The following is a 27944-nucleotide window of genomic DNA, read 5'->3' as shown; positions in this document are numbered from 1 at the left end:
TGTCAGTATAGCAGATTATGATGATTTTTTTGTGTGTTTTTGTGTGTCTGTCTTGGTGTTCAGTATTCAGCTGGATAAATCAGGCTCACTTTCAATCAGTTTAAATTTGGAAAATTAGACAAGAAAATCAGCTCGTCAAGGAAGGAAAGAGTGTTAACACCGCGTAGAAAGGAGGAAGGAGAGGTGGCATCAGCTCATCTGCAGTCACAGACAAGAGGAACAGCAATTCGCAGAAAAACCAAATCCGCCCATGTGACAGAATCTGGTTTCCTTCAGCTTTAGCATGTGTGCCAGAACACGCTGTTCTCTCAATGAAGCTTGTTAGCGCGTTATGCAACATGTCTAGAAAAGAGAACTCTGGCCAAAGTAGTCACTCTCCTCCTTTCTGTCATTAATTTAGACACTAATGATTGCACTGCAGGGTGATTTAGCAGCAAACAAATGTACAGGCATTTGTGAAGGTCACAGATACACAGACTGGAACTTGTTTAGTTTGTAATTGTTTTTATTGCATTCTTATATTCTTTTTACTTTGTTACTTAAAACTGTTCAACCAGACGTTTTATGGCACCAAAACACTCATTGATAAAGATTACATACATTGCTAGCTTACTTTATGTACAATTCAGCATACAAATACAAAAAAAGATTATCAGAAAAGTGCTTTAATGTAGTGGAAGAAGAAGAAATATGCAAAGTGAATTAGATTCACAAAAAGCAAACAAACAAACACACAAAAACCATAGTGAACATATATTATACTATACGGTAAATATCACCATAACAAACAACACTTGAGACGAAACACAGAAATTCGTAGCATATTTTCTCCACAGCAAACTGTGTTCATAGCTTCATTGTGATAGACTAAATATCTATCATCGTAACTACACCGAAGTTAATACTTGTACTCTTAACAGTACTACTGAGAATGTGCCGCCATAAAGGCGTCACATAGCTGACATTTATCCAAAGTGAAAAAGTGAACGATAAAAACACTGGACTTTGTGCACCAAGCTTGGGTTGCTGCTGGCTTTCAGCTTTGCTCCCAGTAACTCATGCCTGTGAATTATTTCTGTCTACAATATTTGCAGATTGTGACAAAATCCAATCTGCAGAGCAGATATTAAGTCAATCAAACGTAAGACTCCTTTGCATAGGAAAGTTCCTCAAACACAGGCTGGCTGCATCTCCGTGACACGACATCGTGTTGACGCGTCGACACGGACTCCGACATGGCTCTCTGGCGGAAAGGCTGCCGTAGATTGACAATGTCTGATTCCTGGGGAATGCATTCCTGAATTTGGATGCACTGAGGATTAGAGTCATAATTTACAGAGGATGGACGAGACCTGCTCCTCATCTCCTTTACAGTCAATGAGCGATACTGTGGGGGGGGACCCACATTCTGCACGGCCTGTTCGTATGATGGAGGGCTGCAGGGCTGCCTGCTGTCAACATGCTTGAAAACTTCAATCGCAGACAGAGGGCGTGGTCTATCCACAGGCTCGGCCGGTGGATCAGCTTCGCTCTGTAAGTCCTCCTGGAGGGTTTCGCAGGGGAAGGCGTTTTCCTTCTGTGAGTCTCTTTTCTGGCTGTTTCTGCTAAAGGCTCCTAAGCTCCTGGTCCTCATCAAGACTTTAGTGGCAACTCTCATGGACTGAGAGCGCTTCCTTTCTTGTGGTTTGGAAATCTCCTGCTGTCCCTTAACAGCCACTGAAGGCTGGCTGCTGGCGTTTGCCTTCCTCGAGCATCCTGGTGACACCATTGGGGAACTGGTGAAAACAGAGCTCTCTGAATGGTTAGAGGTAGTGCTTTCGAGGGAAGAGCAAGAACAGTCTTTGCCCATGAAGGGCTGCAGATCTCCACTGGAGTTGTTCAATTTTAAGAAAGGCATAGTTGGCCTGGCTACGCTACGGCCTCTGAGCAAGAAGGAGTCATCGGAGATCTGCTTTTTCAGAGGCTGCTCGGCAAAATCTGCCTTTTCTGTGGAGCAGTCCTCGTGGCTCCTGGCGTGGCTGCACAGGCCCTTGAGATCGTCCGAGAGGAGGATGATGGGCTCGGAGCACCGGCGGTTGAATTCTGGCTTTGTGTTGAAGACAGCATCGGACCAAGAAGAGGTTGTCGTGCTGGGGCTGGGCGATGAGGATGAAGAAGTAGAGCCATATTCTGTAGACGTGGACATGATATTCTCTCCCACCTCTGCATCTCCATCTGGGTCGGTGCTATCATACGCAGAGTCCTGATGCTGGGAGGAGACAGAGTCTGTCGAGCAAGGAAAGGAAGACATGATTAGAATCCATTTAATCTCATTTACCTCTGTAAAAAAGGCCCATAAAGGTCTCTCAGCATTATTGGGGGCTTTATTTGCTAATTAATTTACCTTCATCTGTGTCCAGTAAGACTCTGGTATTCTCTCCAAGAATGTCACAGTTCTCAATCAGGAACTGAGTAAGATCTGTCACCTGCAGAGAATCACACAAAGACAAGCAAGCATTAGTAAAATGAATAACAACAACAAAGTCAAGGGATTCTGTAGACAAATTCAGTGCTTCACTTGGTCCAAATACTCGGCTTGTTATTAGCATCTAAGTATGTGCTAGTGCACTCCCACTTATGAAACCGCTTGAGGTTTTTTGCACTGTGAGCCGCGAGGCTTCAAAGCGCTCAAAGTGAGAAAGTAAATTCATATCACATCTTTTTACCTTCTGCATCTTCTCCTTCTGCTCCTCCAGCGAGGTGTCATCCAGCTGCAGCAGCGTGGGGCCGATGCACACCGCCAGATTGTAGGCATCCATCTTGTTGATGTCTGCGCTCTCCAGGATGTGATGGAAGACGCAGATCAGATGCTGCAGGAGGAGTCTGTTCAGCCCGGGGAGATCATCTACCACCCTAGTTTGCGGGTAGCAAAAAAAAAGGAGAAGCAGGAAGGAAAAAAAAAAAAAACGGTTAGCTTGCCGCTCTTTTTTTAGAGTCTCTTCCTTTTTTAAAACAGTAGACAGACTTAAAAAAGAGAAGTGGGCTATGTTCCGGTCGGATTGTATAGCGAACATATGGAATGATTAAAAACTTCACTCAAAACCACAAAACCAGTCATGAAAAAAAGGAACATAACTATTTTTTTTAAACATATAAATTCTTTTTTTGTGTTTTTTGTTTTTTAGACAGGCAGTGCCGAGGCTCATTAGCAGACATCGACTGCTTACTTTGTGATTTCCAGAGTTCTCTGCTGGGGGTCTTCAGTGTCCAGAGCTGCCATCCACTTGTCATAATAGTCAGATCTTAGCAGGCTGCCAGGAAGCTCCTTCAGAAAACTCTATAAATAGGAGAAAGGCATTGATTAGGCACATGTATATTAGAGGCTGTGCACTAGCATATTAAATATAATCAAGACCACCTATTTGACAGCTTCCTTGTCAAGCGGTCTAACATATTCAAGGAAGTACTGCTGCTTTCTTAGAAACTATAGCAGAGGGTAAAGCAGTAGTAGTGTGGCCGTTGTGGTAGCAGTGGTTAAAATAACCTACAGCCGTAATGCTTCTTTATCAGTGATGTAGAAAGTACTTTAGCGCTAATATTAATCGTGGATTTGCACATACGTGGTAACGCTAATAGTATGCGCAGAACATGTGAAGTGCGAGCGCCTCTCAGTATGCAAACGTACTTTGAGTAGTCCGACGAGCAGAACGACGGGCAGCTCGCCCATGTCCACACTGCCGCCGCTGTTCAGCTGCTCTCTGATGTCTTTCATGCTCTTGATGTTGCACAGCTTTCGAAACACTCCCTCTGTGGAGGGGCCTTTCTTCCTCAGCAGCACCAGCAGCTCCTGATGAAGCAGGACGGGAGAGAAGGAAGATGAGATTATCATATATGAATTAAAAATAAAAAATAAAAAAACACCCACAAACACAGCAGCTCTGCATGTGTGTGTGTGTGTGTTTTTGTCTTGGCTTATTAATGTGCACCGTTTGTGCGTGCACGCATGCTATCATATTGTATTCAATCTTCAAAGCATTAAGAAATCATTTTAAAACACAGGCTGCTAACATCTTGAAACCAATGCACAGAAAGTTCTCAAAGTGAGCTAAGCTACTGATATGACATCAACTCTGACATTTATCAAAGGGCAACTTACTGTGACTGGTTTGGGAAGTGAGCAATCGTCTGGGCATATCTTGTGGAGGGGCTCTCCAAACAGCTGAATCTTGTTTTCTATTTCTGGTCGCTTTTTGCGGCCCTTTGACAGCCTCCTCCTCACCACGTTCCACTTGGTGTCTGTTAGGAGCAGAAATGTTTTATCCATTTAACATTTTATACTCATAAGACACGGCAACAAAGGCAGACGTGCAAAGAGTCAAAGCCCCGAGTGCCAAAAACAAGCTTTCTGTACTCGTTCTCTCTTATCAGCGGCTAGATTTCCTCTCGTCTGTGGTTGTTCTATTTGGTCTCTTCTCTGCACATGGCACATTTAGCGAGGCACTCCCTCCCACCAGAAAAAAAAAAAAAACACCGTAAAGAGATTTTCAAACTCACCAGTGGGCTGTCTCTGCCTCTCCTCTTGATTATTCAACTGCTTCGACACAGCGCAGATCTTTGCGTTGCCCTGGTGACAAAATAAAGAAAAAGTGGCATGGTGAGCAACGTGGAAGAGGAACACGAGCATGCAACAGTAGCCAAGGGAGGGGTTGTGGCTTTTTTTGTGTCAAATTGCACGCCTTCTAACACGTGAATGAACAAATGTTAAATTAGTCTTTTAGATGTTCAAAAGACAGATTTCTAATTATTTTCAGAATTCTAATATAATTATTGCATTAATTGTGCAACTTATCAGTATGTTTGCACTTTCTGCATTTAACATACTATGTTTATTATGTAACAACTGTCCACTGAGCGTTAGCGCAGAGGCACAGCTGTTTTTTTACCAGCAGGTGTCTATTTTGAACATTTTCTACCATAAGAAGCCAGAAAAACTGGGATTACTTACATCGAGTGGAAACTCAATCAATTCTTCCATGCCACCTCCTGTTAGAGTTTTGGTCTGTGGGAGACAGAAATGAGTAGTTTTTCTTTAATAACGGTTCTTAAAAATGTTTATGTTTTCTAAAAAGAAATGTGGCGGAGCAGATAGCGAGACTTACTGTGATGTTGCCACTCAACACCTTCATCAGGACGTCTGGAGGAAAAGAAGAAGAACCGGTCCTCGTTTTTGCTTCTTTAATTTTTCTGCAATGACGATGAAACACTTAGAGGAGTGGCACTCACTGACTGTTTATCAAGTCTGAATTTTGAGTTTATAAAGCAGTAAAACAAAAAATAAAATGATGAAGTTATTGTGGTTCAATGGAGCCTCAAGAGATTATTAAAGAAATACAGTTTTACATTGTTACAAATGCTGCCTCGATGTTTGCATAACTTAAGAAGCCGATATGAATATGCGCAGAACAGTTACAATAAGTGGCAGAAGTGATCGCAAAAATTTCACAATGCTTTTTATGAATGACGATAAATGGGAGAGCGCCTGCGAGAGTTTGCTGATATAAACAATGATCTTGTTCTTACCTGTGAAGAGTATCTAACCAGCGTTCTTTCACCTCAGGCGAGCTGTGGGCAAAATAACGGCATGGTATGAGTTACTAATCCACACAGAGCGACTGAAACAAGCCGGCAGATTACAGTGGGAGGAATGACACGAAGTGCGGCCCTCGCGGTCTTTTAACAGCTCTGTCGGAAAGTGTAACTCAGTCATGGGAACAGGAAGCAACGTCACGGCGGGCCCCGACCAGAGACATCTTCCACTTCCTCATATGCTTGCTGTGGCTTCGTGTCCATCAGTGGAAACACGCCGACGAAACAGACGAGCCTACGTATATACACCTGTGCGCTTTCACCTTTCATGACCTGATTTAATGCCAGGCGCTTTAATTATAAACTGTCTGCGCACAGGCGACGGGAAAGTGTCAACAAACGAGGCCGCGGCCTCTCACGGGATCCACGGTCGACTCGGTGTGAGTGAGCAGGAGTGAAAGTTTCACACACTGAATCATCACTAGAGTCCGAGCATCCAATCAGAGAAACAAATCGTCTCATTTTCAAACAAAACAACTCAAAACCTACTAGTGCATTCATCACTTTCTTGGAATACAGCACCAGCTGTGAAACGGCTCTTGGTTTGATTCTAATAAGTTTGCGAGAAACGTGGGAGTGACTGCCCCAAATGAAGCATTTCTAGACTTTAGTGCCGTTTGGTGCTCTTCATCATAAATTCACTGAAGAGAGAAAAATCTACTTTGACTCCTTTAACAATGGAAATGTCTATACATAAAGCATCTGATGTGTTTTGTCTTTATTGTAAAGGCCAGCATTTCCAGATAAAGATCATCTGATGTTAATTCCCTCCCAGCTCCACACTTCCTATTTTATAACCTTTTTGTCTTGTGATGCTACTCTGCGGACTTTCTACTTGCCACTTCTCTATTTCATGAAGGCCACAGATCATCTGACCTTTTACTACATATGCACGAGTGTGCATTTCATAAACTGAATGACCGGCAAAAAAAGCAGTCTGCCGAATAAGAAACAGAAAGCTTATAGTTGCAACAGTGTTTTTATATTGCAATACACTCGTATTTTCTCCTCCGTCAGTGCTTTAACAGATTGTTTGCCTTGATGTCTCTCTGTAATCTTTTCTTGAAGAGCTCATGTGGCCTTTTGGAAATTTTATTCTGGCCCATTTATTACTTTTGGTTTTCATCAAATTTCACTTCATCTACTCACAGCTGTGGTTTACGACATATGCAAATACTGAATTAAGCAAAAAACAGGATAAGCTCCACTGCGCCTGAAAGCTTGCACAGCATGGCAGCACAAAGGTTAAGCTCTGAGAGGTGTGTGTATCTGTTTGCCAAGAGGCAATTTATTTTCAAATAAACTTGCCACACTACCACTGAGCCCTGACTTTAGACCGTAAATATATTTTGTTTTATTAAATTCTCCATATTGCCAACAGCTGTCCTCTTTAAGCTTGTTAAATAGGTTGTTGTGCTGACTAATAGTAACCAGAAGCCTATACAGTCAATTAAATTAAGTCTGGTCTCTAATCTGATTCTCAGTTCCCACTGTGGCCCTTCGTCAACTCAACTTTGACGCCTCTTTATTGAGATTATCCATCTATTTACTTCTGCTTATCCAATTCAGGATCACGGGGCTCTGTAGCCTTCCCCAGCTGCCACATGGCGAGAGCCAGGTACAGCCTGCAGGGCTAACACAGAAACACAGACAACAATACTCATTCACACCTCCAACTCATTAATCTAACCCCACTAACTGCATGTCTTTGGGCTGTAGGAAGATGTCAGAGTACCCAGAGACAGACATGGTGAAAACATGCAAAGCCCACACAAACAGACCAGATGGAGGATTTGAACCCAGGACCTCCTCGTGGTGTGTCATTGTGCTGCCTTATTTAGATTACATATTTCAAAATTAAAGGTTTACCATAACGAAGGAAGAGCAACAATCAAATGAAGATCCACATGTGAGCTGTGATGTTTAGACACGTGTACCCAGGTATTTGAGTGTACAGTGAATCAGTGACTCAACACTAAATATGCTTGGCCATTTCCATGTGAGTCATTCACTGTGTGTATGAGTTTGTGTGTGCGGGGAGGGGTAGGGGAGCTTCTCACCGGAAACACACCAGACAAAACGTGAGATCCCAGGCCAGGATGAGGGTCAGCCTGAGGTCAATGTCACCAATCAGTCCATCCTCTTCCTCCGGTTCATCCTCGAAACTGTAATGCCAGACGTCCTCAAGACTGACTCTGTGCTTCAGTCGGTAGCTGGCAGGCGACCTGTCGAAACGGGAATAAAAATAAAACCAACACTCCTCTAAATAATTTTCATTAATTTGTTTCTAAACGTGTTGTTTTCTCAAGATTACAAAGCAGGTTTCAGTTCCATAATTTTTGGATGAGTGATTGATTTTCTTCCCTCCTGTGAAACCATTGAAAAAATATCTTTTATATGAAATAGCGCATTTCCTCTCTGTGAAAACATTGGCACTGAACACAGAAATAAAAACACGGAGAGAAAGAAAAAGGCTGTAATTTCTCCTGTGACAGCTTGTTTTGAAAGTTGGTCCTTCATGCGAATAATCGTTGGTTATTTCTGCGAAATAATCAATGATTTACTCTTGCACCTGAATTGCTGACTGATTGCTGCACTTGGTCAAGCAACAATGGTCACATGCTAAGTGTCAAAAAAAGGGTCAAGATTTCGATTATCCCCCAGTTTATTAAAATAGATACAAGTTTATGACAAATAAGAATCTAAAAAAGAAAAGGTGACTCATAAGAGATTAGAGAGGAATTATTATTTGAAAAAAATTAAAAAAGAAGGAGTTGGGAGGTGTTTCGGTACTAAAACAGAAGGAGAGAAGTGATGTGCTGATAGAAGTAAACATGGGTGCTGTTTATGTGCACAGCTGTTGTTGTTTTGATTTGGCAGAATTTGGCAGATTTCAGCCAGTACTGTTTGCCCAAAGTCAGTTTCTGTCAACAGTATCTTACTATAAATACACAAAGTGTGTCGTCATAATTTCATCACAATAACACATATTGAAAATTGCCAGCATTTATAGGCAAACTATAGGCATGTAAAGTTATGAAATCCTCTAGAGTACAGACACCTACTTAAATGAGAGATCCATGATGTTAATAAGTTTTCTATGTGGGACTGTGACGTGTTCTTAATTTGGAGTCTGTTTAAACACAGCCCATCTGTGCACACTCTGCATTAGATTGGTATAGATCTAACAAACAAAAACAACTTAGAGATTGTTTAAAGGTGTTGTTACATAAGTTGTTGTTCTGAGACTGTCCTCCCCATGAAAAGGTTGTTTTTGTGTAAGCTGTTACGATGACCTGATAGCAATGAACATTTGGCCCAAATGTGGTATGCAGTTCTCTTGCGACCCATATGTGGCCTTTACTGATTCTGAGTGAATCTGGATGCACTCTCTCAGCCGCAGGCGCACCTTATACAGGTCAGTTATCGGGCGGTTTTTCACATTAGGGCAACATCTGGGCCTCTCAAGTCTTGCTCATGCTACAGCTGAATCAGAAGTTCCCCAAACGTGCCTGGTATCTGGGTTCACATCTTAAAAGATAAATAAAAGCTGTGTGAACTGGGTAGAGTTACCACCACTGGAATCTAACACAACATCGCTGTGTAACGTGTTTTTAACTGTTTGAAAGGTTGCATTTGACATCAAAATACGATCTCCTCCTGACTATTAAGTGACCAGGTTTTGTGCTGCACCTTAGCCATAGTGGTTCTGAATATGAACCTAACAAGACCACGAGTGAGAAAGTGAAAGTAAACAGCAAAGCGGAGCTAAACTTTGGCCCGAACTCGAAGCGCGGATCAAAAATCAGGTGTGCTCGTGACACCTCCACCTCACCATCCACCTACACGCTGCTGAAACGCTGAGATGGGCTGTTTCACATTGTAGGAGAAATGAGAAAAAGTGGCCTCCGACACCTGCTGTGTGCCTGTTTCTTCACAGCAAACTAAAAAACACACACGCAAACACATAATGAATAATAGTAGCACACGATCATCTCTAGATGTAATGATCTCATAGATTTATAGGCTCAAAAAAGGCTGTTATGCTGTATGACAGTGGTGTGCCAGCTGTGTGTCTACAGGAACAGTAGGCAGGTTGTGGTACAGAGATGAGTGTGATGTCCTCCCACTCATTAGGTATAAAACTTCCACCGTGTTTGACAAACAGATCTGATCTGACTAAGCCATGTAAACAGTGATTGCCTGAAGGTGTATTTAAATGCTGTTTACATTTAAAAAAGAAAGGAAACAGAGGTTTACTTATACGGAAAAACAATAACTAGGATGTTTAATGGTGAAGAAAAGGTGTGAGTAAGTGTTCAGAAGATCTCAGGGTTTTCAAATTTGAAGAATTTTAAGAGTGATTTGAGCCACACAAGCACTTGTGAGAGTATTGAACCAGCAGCTCTGTTGTTCGCTTCAAAGCTGAAGCGAAGGTTAAAATAACTGTTGAGTTTCCCCTAATGTGACTCCACTCTAAGGGAACCACCCAATTCTCTTCTTCTACTAATTTAAAATAAGAGAAACGACTCATAAACAATGTCTGTTGCTGGGAGATTCCCCATCTCTCCGAGTAGAGTCCAAAAATACACATTTTGTTTTCACTTCCTCTTTCGCTCTCCCATTCCTACTGTACAAACACATGATGATTTTCAACAGAAAGTTGCTAAAACAACACAGTGGCAGTTTCCTTAGTTGTGATTTATTTCAAAATCTCCAGTTTTACAAGCAGAAACTATCTGGGTTTCATACACACACTCCTGAAAATATCTGATCATCACAAGCTAAAATGCTGGGGTTTTAGATTAATAATATCTTACTTGAGTTTGGCGAAGACAATCACGTCGCTGAAGAGGAACAGGTGTCTCTCCCTGGTTTTTGAGCCCTCGGTGACCTGAACGCACTCGTCCAGCAGCAGCTCTCCGTTCTCGCTGGCGAGGCCGAGGACAAATGGACTCTGCTCCACAGACACCCAGCAGGGAGCCTCCTCCCTGAGCCAGAGGATACACACCAAAAAAAAAAGGAGTGGGTGACGGGGAGAACCCACAGCCGAACGAGTCTAAATATGGTGATTTCCACATGGAAATGAGACTGATTTTGCATCTGAGAAAGATCAGGTTCATTTAACAGCTGGAGCCTGATGTATGAACAATAATATGACTTTTTTATAGGAGAATAGGCGTATACATGTAAGTCAATCCTGATAAGGTGAAGCACAGGTGAAAAATAAAGTTAGATGTAGTTCAGGATAAATATCAAAAACTCATATATGCACTCACCGGCCACTTCATTAGGTACACCGTTCAACTTTCTAATCAGCCAATCCCAGCACCTGACATGGTCAAGATGACCCTGCTGAAGTTGAAGCCAAGGACGGGGAAGAAAGATGATTTAAGTGACTTTGAATGTGGCTCTTGTGGTTTTGGTAACTGATGGGCTGGTCTGAGTATTTCAGAAACGGTTAATCTACTGGGATTTCCCCCCCACATAACCATCTCATCAGGGTTTACAGAGAATGGCCCATCAAGTTAAAAGCAGTTTTCTGGAAGAAAAAATCCTTTGTTTCAAATCCTTTTTTGTTTCAAAAAATCTTTGAATCCTTTGCCAGACAGAGGTCAGAGAAGAATAGCCAGAGTGCTTCGATTTAATAGGAAGGCAACCGTAACCCAAATAAATACTCAGTGCAACCAAGATATGCAGAAGAGCGCCTTGACGCAGAGGGGCTACAGCTGCATAAGACCACACTGGGTGCCACTCCAGTCAACTAAGAACAGGAAACTGAGGCTAAATATAAGAAAACTTTGTTTGATGACACCTGATCTCTGTTGAGACATTTAAATGGACGGATCAGAATTTGGCATAAACAACATGAAATTATGTATCAACAGTTCAGGTTGCTGGCGGAAGTATAATGGTGCATTTAGCCACCACAGTGACCAGATCTTAGGACAATAGAACATTTTTGGGATGTGGTTGAAAAGGAAATTCACATCTGGATGTGCAGCTGACAACTCTGCAGTAACTATGTGATGCTGTCAAGTCAATATGGACCCAAATCACAGAGGAGTGTTTCCAGCACCTCGCTGAATCTGCACTACGAAGGGTTAAAGCAGTTCTCAAGGCAAAATTAAGCCCAACATGGTACTAGAAAGGTGTACATAATAAAGTGGCCATTGACTGTATAAGTATATGTATATATTCTTTTTAACTCTTCCAGGCTTCTTGATGAAATTATTTTTTTTAAAAAGGAACCGTGCACAAAGGAATATGCACAACATCGTAAATGTGGCTAAAAAAAAGATGAGTTTCTACTAAAACAGAATCAGACTTAAATTTTATGCATCTGTCTCCAGATGTTTCTGCTAAAAATGAATATTAATCACTTCAGGAGAACAAATTTCTGTAGAAATGTATAATTCATATGTAACACGCTGCATAAGTTTTTCACCAGAAATGTATGAAAGCCAATGGTTAAGATGTGAATTGGTATGCATGAAACTGCCTTGTCATAAGAGGACATACCAGAAAATGAAGAATGAGTTAGTGAATCCATAACTACCGCTATGTATGTTTAATTTTACTCTTAGGCTACTTGCGATAATAAGTAATTTGAATTCTAAGGAAATACAGCGTAAGTGCAGAAAAAATGGATGATTAGAGCCTGCTGAGCCACCCACCCCTCGTTTTTGAAACTTTTCTGTAGGCACACTGTCTTGTAAATAACACCACAGGGTCACATTACTAATACTTAGTGAACTACGGCATGTTTTTCAAGTGGCATACTTAGAAGCTGATGCTTTAAGAGAGACCTGGCATCATGGCAACAAAAGTCACATACCACATAGGTATATAACATAATAATATCCTAATAATATCCTAAAAACTTAAATTTGTCACTGCTATTGTGTTTTCTGGTTATTTTCCAATATGGGTAACACAATAAACCACTATTTGTCTGATCAATTTCTTCCAAAGCGCTGTTCCTCCTCCAAATATCACAGAGAGCAGAAATGATGCTCTAATTCAGAGAATAAATGTCAGATGTGTGCATAACGGCATCGCCAACCCTGCTTGATTGATCTTGGATCAATAAGGTCCAATAAGGATATTCTTTACAGTGGTCTGATATCAACTTACTAACTAAAGTTTGGTTATTTGTTCAGAAATGACATTTACCAACACAACTTAAAACCTGACTCACATATTCTTATCTATGCATAGACGCTGGTTTTCTCTTACTCTTCATAAATGCCATCTACCTGGATGGAGGAGTTTGTCACATTTACTTCACTGGACTAACTACTGGTGTTAATTAATGGTAAATGGTAAATGGCCTGTATTTGTATAGCACTTTACTAGTCCCTAAGGACCTCAAAGTGCTTTACACATCCAGTCATCCACCCATTCACACACACATTCACACACTGGTGATGGTAAGCTACATTGTAGCCACAGCCACCCTGGGGCGCACTGAATTAATGTACAAATAACACAAATATTTGCGGTCAGATAACAAAAAATGAATGTAAAAAGCCAGCATGCTCATGTTGTTGCCTCCCTGTTGTGTCTAGAGTGAGCCTGTGAAGATGACAAGAGAGTAAGAGCAAGTAAGAGTTGTTTGTTCTAAATGCATATGAAACCACATTTAGTGGTTGATCGTCCCACTTGGTCCGGGGGAAGAAATTCAAATTGTTATAGTAGAGGTACTTCCCCTGACTGCTAGAGATGACACATTAACTACGGGCATATAAACTGTGGGAGAAGCTTTGTGTTTGTACTTACAACAGGATAAACCATAGAAGTGCAATAGTAAAAGTGTGTTAACACGAGCATGCCACTGCTTTGTTTGTTTTGTTTTTGTTAAATTTCAAAGATAAGTTTTACAGACTGGGACCACTTTTTTTTCTTAGTAAATATTGATGTAAAAACAGACGATAAATACACTTTACCTACTCTTGCTTTGCTAATTAGCCAGGTTACACAGGCAAAAGATAGCTTTGCTTTGTAGCTAGCTGCGCTTGGTTAAAATGAACCTAAATTTGTGTTTTGTGGACTAAAATTGAAGGCACGAGGCTAGATTAGATATTTGTCTACTTGGCACACAGGTCCATAAATGTATTTTGTTGTTTCTAAATATCAAAACTTTGAACAAAGCTAAGCCAGCTGCTCCGCTAAAGCTAACACAGACCTAGCCTGCTAACCAAGCTAGGCGGGCAACACTGTTTTTTTACTGTTCTACTGCTTTTTTTTTTTTTTTACATATTCTTTATGTACTAATATTTCCATTCATTACAAAGAAGTCCAAATTTAGCAGCACTGAAGAAAACCATTCACAGTGACCCTGTGAGGTAGATGGTCTAAATCAGGTATAAGAGGTGTAATCATGCCTGTTCAACTGTGCCTTACTAGAAATATCTAATCAAGCCAGTCACATGGTAGCAACTCAGTGCATCTAGGCATGCAGTCATGATCAAGACAACCTGCTGAAGTTCAAAACTGAGCATCAGAATGGGGAGAAAAGACCAAAATGTTGTTGTTTTTTTATGTCACAGGTCACAGGGGTCAGACTGCTTCCAGCTGATAAGAATGCAACAGAATGCAACGGTAACAACTCATAGGTTCTTGAAGAAGATGGGCTACAGCAGTGGAAGATCACACCCACACCAGGTGTTACTGATATTATCTAAGCTAGAAAACTGAGGCTACAATTCACACAGACTCACGAAAACAGGACAACAGAACAGAAATACTCAGCCTAGTCTGATGAGTCTTGGTCTCTCCTGTAACATTCATATCGTAAGGTGAGAATTTGGCATGAACAACAATAAAGCATGGATCCACCTACCTTGGATCAACACCCCAGGCTTCTGCTGCTGGTGTAATGTTGCGGGGGATATTTTCTTGGCACATTTTGGACAACTGAGCAACTGAGTGATGTTTAAACACCACAACCTACCTGATTATTGTTACTGACTGTGTCTGTGCCTTTATGACCACAGTATACCAATATTCTGATAGCTGCTTCACTAGATTACACATTGTGTTACTGAGCATAAGAAGGGTGTCCAACCCACTACGAGCAAAGTGTACCTAATAAAGTGGCCTGTGAGTGTATATAGTGTCAGAAAGACGTGAAAACTGGTCGAAAATGGGAATCTGATACAGTGAATTGAAGGTACTTTTTCTTAATTAAGCAATAAACTAGAGTATTATTTTGAAATAGTCACGTGGGGGAGGGGTTGGGTTTTTTTTGCTTTCATCACACAGCATTTCTTATTAGCTAACTCAGGAGCCTGGTGTTTAAATATGTTCAGCTTTAAACATCTTTATATTTAATAAGTATAAAACTATTGATTCAGTGTCGTTAGAACTATGATTCACAGCTTTATTTAACACTGTATTTTCACCCCACTACATCATTAACACATATATATGTAGAATCCAATAATAACATAGTGCTTAACTCTGTGAAATAATATAGCTGCATATGTCTGGTTCTGCCTCTTCATGCTGAGGTATACTCTACGTCAGTGGCAGTCCCACCATAGTGAAACTGACACCCACGAAGTCCAGCCCCCTCATGGAAATGCCTGATGTGTGTGTGTGTGTGTGTTTGCGTTTGCGCGCTGATTAGTTGAATGTGTGAGAGTGGGATGTGTCTGACATTTCTCTTTCTGCTTTGAAGGGATCGCCCACTGCGTGCTTTGGTGGTCTTCACATGACAACGTCTGACGAGTGTGATCGTTATAAGGTTAAATTTTATAGCCGAATCAAAGCCCACGTGTCTGAAATGCCCAAAGACAAAAAAAAACTGTCAAACTCAGGGGTTTGTTGAGAGGAGTAAAAAAAAAAAAAAAAAGCTTTGCATTGACAACATATTTTAATTATTCAGTTTTCTATGTTTGAGTCTCATCTAAGGCCACGTTTCCATCTATTTAACAACGTTTTCAGAAAACATTTCAGGTTATTTGTCGGCCTAAGCTTACAATGATAAGATAAGCTACGTTATTATTCCAAAGAAATGTCCGCAGGTTGCTAAAACCCCTCAGGATATGAGCTCAGCGTGTTTAAAATAGCAGCTGTAGCCGTGAATTAATTTCTGTTTTAAAAGATTATTTTAAAACTGAGAGATTATTTGGCTTCTTGTACACTCAGCGAGCAGTTATCGCACAGCTTCTAAAATCAGTCATCCAGTGTTATTACTGAAAGAAACTGCTTTACGGGAAACATAGAAAGGACCTTTTGTGGTTCATGAAATTAAACTCAGGGACAGGAGTTAAGATGTTGCTGTAGTAATATCTGGAAGCACGCTGTTTAGTTTCATATTGAACTGATTGCTTGTGCTGTCAAAACAAGGAGGTGCTGGTAATGACCTCCTGTTGATTTATTCAAAAAGGTCAACTTGTTATGGGCGAGAATAACCGGTTCATTAGGTTTCCTTGACAGATCGATATCGTCCACGCTGCTCGCCCCTCACAGCCCGGTCATGGCCGAGGTGAGGAGCCACAGCACATGTGCGCGTTGTTGTTTCAAAACCCTGCTGTGTAATTCCCCGTGGGGACATCTGTGTTTGTGGCCTGAACAGAGTAGGCAGCGTGGCCTGCAGGGTGACAAAGCGTGACACGTGGAGGGATGGAGGGGAAGTTAGTTTTTTGCTTGTCTGTATAATAGTTTGAGGCTATTCTCTAATGAAGAGTGTGCTGCCATCTATAGGGTGGAGGCGACAGTGAGGCTACTTCTTCTTCCTGTGATTGCTGTTTTGATTTTTGAATTTTGGACTTGACTAAACATTGGAGCCTGACTCTCTAATTAGATCAAACTGAATCAGACAGCCAAGTGAAAAAGAAAGCTTCACGAGACTCTGTATGTTTCTGTATGACTTTACCAGTTACTTGTTGCTTCAGGTCATTGAGGTTTGCGGGGATTTGTTTTATCTTTTGTTGTAGATTTGCTACTGTGTTTGGGAACATTCTTCTGTTGAATGACCCAATCTCACCCAAGATTTAGCTTTCTGTCACCTAAATCTCACATGTGACTCTAGAATACTTTGGTAGACAGAGGAGTTAATGGCTGACTCAATGATTCATAGCTACTCGGGTCCTGTGGCTGCAAGACAAGCCCAAATCCTCACACTTCCACCACCGTGCTTGATAGCTGGTATGAGGTGTTTGCGTAGACAATACAATACAATTCTCCAAACATGGTGCTCTGCACTCCAGGTTGATTTCTGGGAAGGTTGTAGTGAATGCTCCAGCACACTTGCCATTAATCAGTTAATCAAATGCATTTGATTGCACCTTTACTGGTACTTATCCTCTTAATCGCTATGGAAACAGTAGTTTTTTTCAATGTTTTGACATTTTTAAGCTAAGTGTTCCATTTCCATCATAAAAACAAATACATAACTGTGCATCAGATAATTAGCCTTACTTGGCGCACACTTCCTTCCCTACGAGTTATGCTGAGCTGTGCAGAGACTGTCGCAGCAGAAAACTGTAAGGCACTGTTGTGCGTACAGCACTATGATCAGAGTGTGTTAAAAATGACTCCAGGCCGTACAAGAAAATAACGGTTGCACATGTGTAAATGCATCTAATAAGAGAGTCTTTTGCACACCTGATAGGGGACCATGGCATCCCCAAAGCCTTCCCAAAGACCAGGGATGGAGCTGAGCGCCGTCTCTGAGCCAAGTGTCTGAGGTGCTGTAAGAAAGCAGAAGTGATAGATAAACAAAACCTTTTGTGTCTGCCGGGAAAATAAAAATCATTAACTCATATCTGTCAACATTTCGCTGACAAGACACAAGAGACACAGAAGCATTTCAGTCAGGGAAGAAAACCGCAACAGAAGGTTTGCTGATTTGCGAAATTTAATAACGGATACACTTTATATTGGGCCACAATCAGAGATGGCAGAGATGGCGGAGCTGTGACCGCAGTCAAGCGTATATTTAAACTGAGGAAATAACTTATTCCCTGGTGACCTTCCACCTGCAGACAAACGAGTACAGGAACAGCTTCAAGAAAGGCAGCTTAATCGCTTAAAATAGCTGCTCAGTCAGAGGGTCCATTAAAGTAAATACATTTACCAAGAAAAGAAATGAAAGCAAACAACACAAAGTACTTTCATTTACCAATTTCCACCCTTCAGAGGCTGAATTTTACATTTCACTGCTTAAAGTATTGAGTACTGAACTTAATCCTGCATAATGCTCTGGATTCCAATCAGAAGGTCGTCCCTCTCTGCTCTAACAAGTGAATACATGTGGACAAATAAATGTTTGTAGGGGACAGATAAAGGCTTCTTCTGAAGACTGAAGGATTCAAGTGCCTTAGCACAGAATATACAATGTTCAAATATAAGGAATTGTACGAGATAGCCAAATGTAGGAATGAGTTCCTGTGTGGTTCAGTTGTCATCTATATTGAAGGCCAAACATCTGTGTGCAATAATAAGATTTTTTTTTTTCTCGTGACAAAGGACAACCGAGAGAGGATTTGAAATTCAAGACTACGCTTCCATGAAATTAGTCAGCACCGTGTGCACTGAATACGTCTCACGTGTTTGCATGAAGGAGGGGCCAATGAGAAACTGTGTGGAAAGCGAAGGTAAACTGAAGCCATAACTACACATACGAGCTCTGAAATCTGGGTCAAACACTTCCTCCATCACATATCGGCTTCAGTCTCGGTAGTTTAGGACGCTGATTGCCTGATTGGATTTTCTCACTGCAGTTACTGTCGAGGTTTTTTGCATCGGGCCGTGTAACGATCTGCAAATAAAAACAAATCTCACGTGAAGGCTGAAAACGCTGAAAGAGTTGCTTCAGGTGATAAAACTGTCGACACAAGTCATTGGACACAAATATGAAACACTGATTTGAGTATTAAAAAGGTTTGTTTTATTGCTCTCAAGGCATCGGCGTAACTTTGTGCTGAACATTGGAGGGGTCAAGATCTCTGTCTAAATAAATAAATAAATCTGGGTAAATATAACCCCCCTGGAAATTACGCCTCTGTCTCAAGGTTTGATTTTATTTCTTAGATTTAAGGCACATTTATTTACAAAGTTCAGATACAAAAAAATATTTATTTTCCTGGGTTATCAAAAACACCTTTGATCATTTTAAATCTATTAATATGACTAGAAAAGTTAGATAACATAACAGCTAGACACTCAGTTGCCATTTTATTAGGTACATCTTGGTATTACAGGGTTGGACCTCCCTGTTTGCCTTTAATTCTTCGTGGCACAGGTGCAAGGTGCTAGAAGCATTCATGGTGTGTAATGATGGTGGAAGCAGCCATCAGAAGGTAATTACACTGTACTCATAAAAGGATGAACAAGGTCAGCGGCATGCTCAGACAGGCTGCGGTGGTTAAATAATGCCCAGTTAGCATTAAGGAGTTTAAAGTGTACCAAGAAACTGAAACGTTGACTCAAGCCAGGAGGGATCCGTGCTTTCATGTTGTTCGCAGCAAGTTACATTACAAAACGCAAGAAATCAGGGAAGAAATCAGGCCTCATCATACCAGATGGCATTTTTCTGATCTGCTCTTGTCCAGTTTAGTGAGCTCATGTGAACTTCTGCTGTTGTAGCGCATCTGCCTCACAATTTGATGTGCTGTGTGTTCCGAGATGCTCTTCTGCATACCTTGTGAGTTGGTTTGAGTCACTGTTGCCTTCCTATCAGATCAAAGCACTCTGCCCATTCTCCTCTGACCTCTGACATCAACCAGAGATTTTCACCTAGTGAACTGTCGCTCACCCGAGAGTTTCTCTTTTTCAGATCATTCTCAGTAAAACCTAGAGATGGTTGTGTGGGAAAATCGAAGCTGATCAGCTGTTTCTGAAATATTCAGAGCAGTCCATCTGGATCTGTGTTTGAGGATTTCTCTTTTATTTGCTTGTTTATTCACACATGTATATCTTTCTTAACTTACTTTTCTTTTACTTAGTTGCACTGATGGATGAATAGTCTATTTCTACTATTTCTACCTTTTTCTTGTAAACAGCTTTTCTTTGGGGAGTTTTGAATGCATTTGAAGAGTTTAGAGGAACTTCTGAAGTTGCCTAATAATTGTTGGGTAACACTCCGACGCACTTGGACATTTGTTCATTTGCGTGAAGGAAAACAAACAGTCTCTCTCCATCCTTGTTATGGCTCCAGCTGATGATGATGTTGCGCTCTAATTGCCAGACAAACTGAGAAATTGGATGAAGCAGAGTTGGAGATGAAGGAGAACAACAACACAAAACAAACAAGAGCTGGAACTCTTAACAAAGTGTCTCTCTCTGGCCTCTGTCCCTGCAGCTCGGAGCCAGGCTGGCGCACAAAGTCCGCCGACTGATGACGGACGCGGCGGAGGACACAGAGGCTCATTGTTACCTGAATCCTGGAACCACAAATGCACGCCACTAAGGGACCAAAAGTGTCACCATTAACAAGCTGTAGGTCCCATATAATGGAGATTTGCTTTGTTTTTAGAGTCTCTGCTGTAGTCTAATAAACACTTTTTTTTATTCTTTTTGGAAAAGCTGATAATATTTCTCTCTCACAGTCAACAAATAGACCAACAGCACCCACCCTCTGAAGTATCTCACGCTCGGCTGTTTTCTTAAACACACTTGTTGGGAAAATCTTCCGTTACCGAACGTTTGATATTTACAGAGGAGGGTCCATGTGGGGCTAATTTCTCTTGATCACAACAATAAGAATAAGAATATCAATGCACTCAATATTCATTCTATTAAGAATTAATAAAGCTTCTTGTTACCAGGGAAACGATAAATTAATGCTTTTTATTACTATGGCTGTAACTTGGCTAGGTTTGGGTATAAAACCAAATAGTTTTGAGTGCCTAAGCCTATCCAGGAGAGATCATAGGTGTCGGTTCCGGAAATATTATTATCACAGTTCAAAGAAACAAGCGTGCATTGCTTAGTAGAGACAGGAAACAAAGCAGTTGCCACAAAAAAATGCGATTTCCTCTGTAAACAGCATTTTGTGTGGTGATGCCTTGTGTATACTCTTGCCACGGCGAGAGTTGAAGTGTAGGTTGGGTTATGGTTAGCCATTTCACAGTAAAGCGGATTCATCTGCTCGGGTTCAGGATAAAGTGAGGGCAAAAATACTCATCAATGGGGGCAACTGCAGTGAGCAGAGAGCCAGCCTGTTGTGATTTGGCGCTGTATAAACAAAACTGAATTCACTTGAATTGTATAAATCAAAACCTCCAAATCCAATGATGTCCTCTATGTTATGGAATTGATTAAAAGGCACTTTTAAAGTGCTTCTGTGTGTTGCCCCGATCTACATAGCACACATGCTGACCTCATATAAGCCAGTTTGCAGGTTTAGACCCTGTGATTGGCCGTTTCAACGTCAAGCCTTAAAAGGGGGTTAACATATTTCTGCTGTGAGGATCTCTCATCTTTGGAAAGACCTGCCTAAATTCACCTTTTGGCCAAATTAGAGACTTCACTGATGCAAATTTGCAGGTTTAGACACTAAGATTGGCCCCTTCTGACTGCTTGTTACCAAACTTTCTTTCATGAAGGTCCATCATCTGTTGACGGACCTGGCTAAGCTGAGCGAGCTGTTAATCGCTTTTTAAACAGAAGAGTTTGAAGTTTAAGGTTTTCATTAGAGATCAAATGTAACTGTTCCCGTATTATAAAGCTATTTGGTTTATCTAATTTTGACTTAGATGAAGATCCGGCCAAATCAGTGAATAATCAGTTAACAAACTGCGGTAAACCTGAAAGGCTCGTAGATGTTTTCTTGCAGCTTTTCGTGCTTCTGTTGCATCTGCACTCCGTGTAAGCTCTGAGAGGCTACATCGCTACACCTCTCACTTGCCACACGCCTTTGAACCTCATCTGGAACGACCAATTTTACCTGAACCCTCCCACTCACCCACTTTCTGTCATGTAATCACATTTCAGCAGTCAGTCAGTGTTGTGATGTTGTATTTCCTCTCTGCGTCTTTGATCATAAACCCCTCACAGACGCATAGGAACTGATCAAAATAACTCTTCTTTTTGATATCACAAAATTGTCACGATTATCACCTTTGCGAGTAAATAATGGGCGCATACTTACGGGATGCAGTGAAGCTGCACCATCATCATAGCTTCCTCTCCTCATTACTCCAATTCCATAATCTGAACCGTCCATCCCTGTGTCTCAGATCCCAGAGGAAGCCCTCGACCCCTCTGCTGTCCTGTGCTGTAGTCTGTGTTGTCAGTTTACAGTTTCCACTTGGCAAAGCAGAGGAGAAGCAGTTTGCGTCCCGGTTTGAGGGCTCTGCTGTGAATGTGGTGGGGGAGCGCATCCACAACAGCTTCTTCTCTAACTGGTGCTAATGAGGGTTTGAACAATGGAGGCCAGGCTGGCACACAGAAGAAGAGCGAGGGGGAGGGGGGGTGTTTGTGGCTGACCTGGGCCTGCAGTGCCACTCTAACCCCCCCCCCCTCGCCCCCTTAAAACCTTTTTCCAAGCCACCACTTCCTCCATCTGATCATCCCAGACTGTCCCGTTACGCTTCAGCGAGGCAGCTTCCTCCCATAATGAGATCGGCCTGCATCCTCTCATGGCCTGCTCGTCCTCATTTCCAGACTAACGAGGGTGAGATACTGTGACAACAGGTTCGTCAGAAAAACAAGGCCTCACAGATCGGTCCCACGTCCCTGTTAAACATATAGAGATGTACTTCTGAATGTTTATAATGAAAATCAAAGCCAATTTTTAGCCAAGTATGTATTTAAGTCTAAAATAATTCCATTCCCAGAGTGAGCAGGCAAACCTAAAGAGTGGTGCAATAAAAAGTAGCCAATCAGAGTCAAGCGGTAGACACACCTCCTGTTCTGCTTCTCACGCAAACCACAAGTTAAAAAATAGATAAATTATCGTGTGATGATGTCACAGTGCAGGAGTAAAGGTTTGTTTTCTGTTCAAAAACGGATGCTTTATTTGAGTTAAAGAACATTTGCCAGTGTGGTTACAGTATGTGTGTTGCAAAGCTTTGAAACAGGAAACAAACAGCAAGTTCCTGTGGAAAGAGCTATTGTTTTATAGCTTCACATATCCATCCTGACCTCCTCCATTACTCTATATCATAAACTGTATGTGAAAGATGGAAGTAGCCGTATTCCTGACTCTCACTTTTCAGGGGGACTTGTGCTTTATAGTATTGTGGCTGTCCCTATCTTGATCTTTTTGAAACAGAACTGATTTTGCCTCGGTTTTGGAGCCAACCATGGAACCCATGCAGCAGGCAAAGCTTTCTTTCTGCCATGGAGATATAGTTGGACACAGCAGCGGTGAAGAGTATTACTTGGATTAATCTCTGATGCATCCATCGGAGTATGACTGCTAGATAGAAAGCACATCAGCATTTTTTTAAAAAGTGCTTGGGCGAATAAGGCATGTTGTATGAAGTACTGAAGAGTCCTCCAGAGTAGAAAGGCTCTATACAAGAATAAGTCCATTTAAAATCTTTTATTTACACATGGGATCCTGGTTGCTGTCTGGAGGTGTCCTAGTGAAGCAGTTACCCTTCTCCCACTAAAGACATGAGGGATTAAGCAGTGCTGATTACTTAAGAGGTTATACTATCAAGTCCTATAAGCTCAATGAGTCTGTGTGGATAAGAGGAAATCCAAAATAATTTCAAACTTGTGCATCATATTAAGCCCAACATCGCCATGACATTCATGCCCATGATGAGTGTATGTAAACGTCTGACTACAACTCTTTATTTCAACACAATAAATACTCACAAAGCTAATCACCATTTCTAACTGTGCCACTTTTCAAGGCCATAATCAGACAAAGAAATTAGAACAGTTTTGTTCTACTACAAAACATTAAATAAATAAAGACTATATTCGTGCCTTTAATGGTTTCTATAGACGAACGATGAAAAAAAACAACTTTTCCCAGAAAACTTTTGTTTTGCTAGACAAAGAACATGAAGGTTTTGTGATTCAGAAAAATGTTTTTCTTGCTCTCCTTTCACAGCTGTGGCTGTTAACCTGTGGTTTTTGTGGTTGATTGTCGGGCCAATCCCTTTAACTTGAAATCATGCTTGCCAGTGTACTGTGGAGGAGAAAATGTTTTTTCAGCACATAATAAATGTCATTTCTCTGGCAGAGAGAACCACTCACTGTAAAAAGTCCCCCAGCTCAGGTGCTATTTTGATAGAGCTGATGGTATCTCACAGCAGACAGACTAAACATCAGGACATCACGAATGCCTGAAAGTGTCTCGAGATAATTTGAAGATATCGTTTCTAATCTGGCCACGTAACCTCACACACTTACTTCCTGCTTTATATTTGAAAAAAAAGAGACAAACACAAACTAGTCCATAATAGTGAAGTGGAAGAAAAATGATGCTTGGTGTTCAAAAAGTTTTACGAATAACAGGGCTCTCATCCCCTAGCCCTAATTACTGGCGATGTAACACTAACTGAATTCTGTTGGGCTGTTTCTACCACCTTCGCACATCTACAGACTGCAGACTCTGACTTTTTTGCAAAATAGCTCCAGTGCAGTCAAATTAGATGCAGGGTGTCTGTGAACAGCAGTTTTCAAGTCTTGCCACAGGTGCTCAACAGGATTTAAGTCGGGCTGTATGTTTAAGGTCAAACCTCCTCCCCATTCTCAAGTCTTTTGCAGCCTTTAATAGGTTTTCTTCCAGGTTTGCCCCATGTTTACATCCATCCATCTTTCCATCAGCTCTGAGCAGCTTCCCTTTCCCTGCAGGAGAAAAGTGTGCCCACAGCATGATGCTGCCACCACCATGTTTTACAGCTGGGATTGTGTTTTCAAATCAATGTACAGTTTTGCATAAAGGCCCAAAGATTCAATTTTGGTCTCATCTGACCAGGGCACCTTTGCTGTGTCCCCTTCATGGCTTGTGGCAGACTTCTTATGGCTTTCTTTCAACAATGGCCTCTGTCTTGACGCTCTTCTATAACAGCCAGATTTGGGGAGTCCAGATTTTCCCACCTGTCAATCTCTGCAGCTCCTCTAGAGTTAACGTGGGCCTCTTGGCTGCTTCTCTGATTAAAGCTCTTTGATTGGCCTGCCAGTTTACAGTAGGTGGACTGCCATATCTTAGTGTTAAAAGCTTGAGATATGGTTTTGCACTTTTTTCCTACGTACTGTATGCTAACAGCCCCGTTCACCCAGTTTACTTTTTCATTTTGCCCTCACTCAGCACTGAAATCTCAAGCCTTCCTACTATGGGTCACAGACAGAAATCTCTTTATTACACCTGTCCTGCAAGAAAACACAAGCTCCAGAAACTCCAGAATTAATTTATCAGCAGGGAAACATTCACACAAACAAACAAACAGGACCTTTGCCTTTCTGTAAAGATTTTGAGCTGGCCACGATCCTGGAGGACTCTGTTTAGTCCTGTTTGGAAAAGTTTCCATGCAGTTATCAAAAGCTCAGCATGTGGCCAATTCAGAGGAGGCCTCTGTTTTCATGACTGGTTTGATCTTTCCTGTCTGCTGGCAGTGATGGGCTTGTTCTAAGAATGTACTAATTTAGTCCATTTAAAAAGTTTTACAGTTTATTGTTGTTGTTTTTTTAATGGTATAAATTGTGAATACATGTGTAAGAGTATCACATTCGAATCAAATTAAAAGTAATACATGATTGATGATGTGTTTAAATATACTAGTGTGCAAAAATGATTAAACACAGAAACAGAATGTACCAAAAAGAAACAAAAACAGTAGATTGGAGCAAAGACGGGACTATATATGAGCACACTGAGGTGAAATTAAACCAAAACAACACACAGAAAAATAACCATCCATCCATTTTCTTAAATGCTTCAATTGAGGGTCACAGGTGGGCTGGATTCGTACACCCTGGACAGGTCGTCAGTCGTCAGAGATGATAACATTCATACTTAAGGCCACTTTAGAATCACCAATTAACCAAACAAGCCTGCATTTGAAGTACCTGGAGAGAGCCGCGCAGTGGATTCGAACCCACGACCTTGTTGGTGTGAGTCAACAGTGCTAACCACTGCAACAAAGAGCAAATGATTAACACGGAGGTGCGACGACATTTAAACGAAGGCAGAGAGAGAAACATGAAAGCCAACAAGTATAAGCAAGTGCATTGCAAAAAGCTATGATAGCTAAGCATTCAAAGCATTTTCTGGTGAGTGTTTGGCGTCGTTGTAATATTCCAGATGAAGACCAGCGAGATGCAATTAAGCTCTCCTGCTGATTTGGATGATGAGGGAAACACTGAGCTGCTTTGTGGCTCATCAATGCGGCCTATTGTCAAGAGAGGTTACATCATCGCCAGCACATAAACAAAGAGCGGCTACACATCTCACTGCTCATCTTCAAAGAGCTTTGATAGAAACACAGAGTCCAGGATTTTGGTGCTTTGGTACACTAAGACAGAAATGTCGCCCTCTTGGTCACGTTCAGTCCGTTTGTTTTTTCTGTGCATGTGTGTGTAAAGCGCCTTGAGGTGACTTTTGTTGTGATTTGGCGCTATATAAATAAAATTGAATTGAATTGTTTGTGCATGCATGTAACTTCACACACACACAAAATCTGTGGGAAACTGTTTGGCGGTCTGCACAAGCATCAAGCGTCAAAGCCTCTGCAAAAAGCTTGATTAGCATACCTGCAAGCTGATCGTGCATGACTTTGATAATTATCTTTTTTTTTTTTATAGAAGCAGTAACTGTTTTTAGACCATTCTGTGAGACGGGAACAAACTGTAAACAGCAAACAGTTGCTCATTTACACTGGAAGGTCAATGTGTATCCTCTCATAGCTCAGCTTTTGCGCTACAGGAAATAATACATCTGCTGTGCTTCACTATGCTGTGAAATTTCAGTTGTTTAGAGACACATTTACACAAAAATCAAGGCACCACAAGTCATTTGAGGAAGTGCCTCTATAAGCTTTCTAAACCCCAGGAGCTCTAGACAAATCGTTTAGCCACTGATCACCATTTCAGAAGCTATTAAGTTATTAGACGAGCATTAAGACAGGAGACGAAGCCTCGCATTTCTGCTCTGTGAGGAAACTTTATTGCTTTGGTTCATGCAGCTGTTGAACCCTCAGACAGCTGCATGGTCTGAATAAAAATGCGAGAATCCTGAGAGATTTTGAAAATAATTACAATGAGAATAGACCGGTTTGGAGCCTTTTTCTCAGTTAAGATGGATCTGGTCTTGTATTAATGTTTCTCATTAATTTCCAGACACTTCAGCTACACTTAAATGTGAATGAATAAGCATGATAATGAGATAATAAAATGTCAAGGAAGGGTGCGTTTATTTTAAATATGCGACACGAATGGCGTCACTGAAGATCAGAGTTCCCATGTTTAGTATTTAGTTTGCGCTCTTTGGGCTTTAGGTAGGGCTTCTGTGAGGATCAGACTCGGCCTTTGAACCAGTAAATAATCATGTCTGGTTGGAGTTTTTCCATCTCATAACTTCCTAATATTTCTTTGTTGAACTGTTCCTTTGCTAAAGTCATCCCAGCCGTCTTATTCTTTGAGGTTATGGATTTTTCGCTCCTTCACACCAGTTCTTTTTAAAATAGTTGTCAAGGATTTGTGTTGTTCATCTTTAAAGTAACCTTCTCACATGCTCTATTCACAGTTTTGTGGTCCAGTCTTTGTCAACCGATTTGAACAACAATTTTGATTTTTGTACTCAATTATTCTGTTGTACTGCAGACGCACAGAGTCAGTCCCTTTTAAATTATTAATGGCACCCAATAATGATTACTTTTTATAATCAAGGCTTTGTTGTTGTTGTCGTCATTCAGAGGTATTATTACATTTCCACACTGATGAAGTGATTTATTTATTTCAGAAGAAAATATTTAACTAAATAAAAAACAATTTAACTGGGTTTCCCCAGTTGTGATGAAATTTCGTGGCACAGTCTGGGCTGACAAATCATCACCGCTTTCCCCAGAAGTCAGCTGTTAGTGTGGCAACATAGGGAGTAAAACACTGATGATGAATCATTTATATTAAGACGTGCCTAAAAAACCCACAACAATGGCCACTATGCCAAGAAACAATATTTCATAATGAAAAAGAAAAAACAAAAACAAAAAAAACAAAACAAAACAAAACAAAAAAAAAACCAGGTTTTGAGTTGTTTTATAAGTTTATTAAAAATGAAACACTGAAATGTCCAACTTACATAAATGTTCAAAGACTGCAAGTCTCGTTTTAAAAAATGAAATTCCAGTGTCAAGCTGAATTCCAGTTCGTCTGACGCCTGTGAACAGTCCTCACATGCTTTC

The 27944-nt window shown here is 41.1% G+C and overlaps 1 protein-coding gene across 1 annotated transcript; it reads right to left on the bottom strand.

The window, feature by feature from the left end:
* Window positions 1-494: 494 nt before the first annotated feature.
* Window positions 495-21986, bottom strand: tagapb (T cell activation RhoGTPase activating protein b). The gene is made up of 14 exons (XM_005731087.1): window positions 21731-21986; window positions 17242-17327; window positions 10446-10616; window positions 7686-7850; window positions 5560-5601; window positions 5139-5223; window positions 4985-5038; window positions 4534-4603; window positions 4136-4275; window positions 3665-3826; window positions 3207-3316; window positions 2706-2892; window positions 2384-2465; window positions 495-2265 (listed from the first exon to the last, which is right to left on the bottom strand). The coding sequence occupies exons 1-14, from the start codon at window positions 21803-21805 to the stop codon at window positions 1136-1138; spliced, it is 2559 nt and encodes an 852-aa protein (XP_005731144.1). The 5' UTR covers window positions 21806-21986; the 3' UTR covers window positions 495-1135.
* Window positions 21987-27944: the final 5958 nt, after the last annotated feature.

Source organism: Pundamilia nyererei, unplaced genomic scaffold, assembly GCF_000239375.1.
Source record: "Pundamilia nyererei isolate P.nyererei 1_Seehausen unplaced genomic scaffold, PunNye1.0 scaffold00041, whole genome shotgun sequence".
Lineage (NCBI taxonomy): Eukaryota > Metazoa > Chordata > Actinopteri > Cichliformes > Cichlidae > Pundamilia > Pundamilia nyererei.
This window is presented reverse-complemented; position numbering and strand designations above follow the sequence as displayed.

Coding starts and splice junctions, on each gene's coding strand:
- tagapb (XM_005731087.1), bottom strand. CDS start 21,805: ATGGACGGTTCAGATTATGGAATTGGAGTAATGAGGAGAGGAAGCTAT. Junction 5,602..7,685: donor TTTTGTCTGGTGTGTTTCCG/GTGAGAAGCTCC, acceptor TTTTGCCCACAG/CTCGCCTGAGGTGAAAGAAC. Junction 3,317..3,664: donor TGCTCGTCGGACTACTCAAA/GTACGTTTGCAT, acceptor TCCTATTTATAG/AGTTTTCTGAAGGAGCTTCC.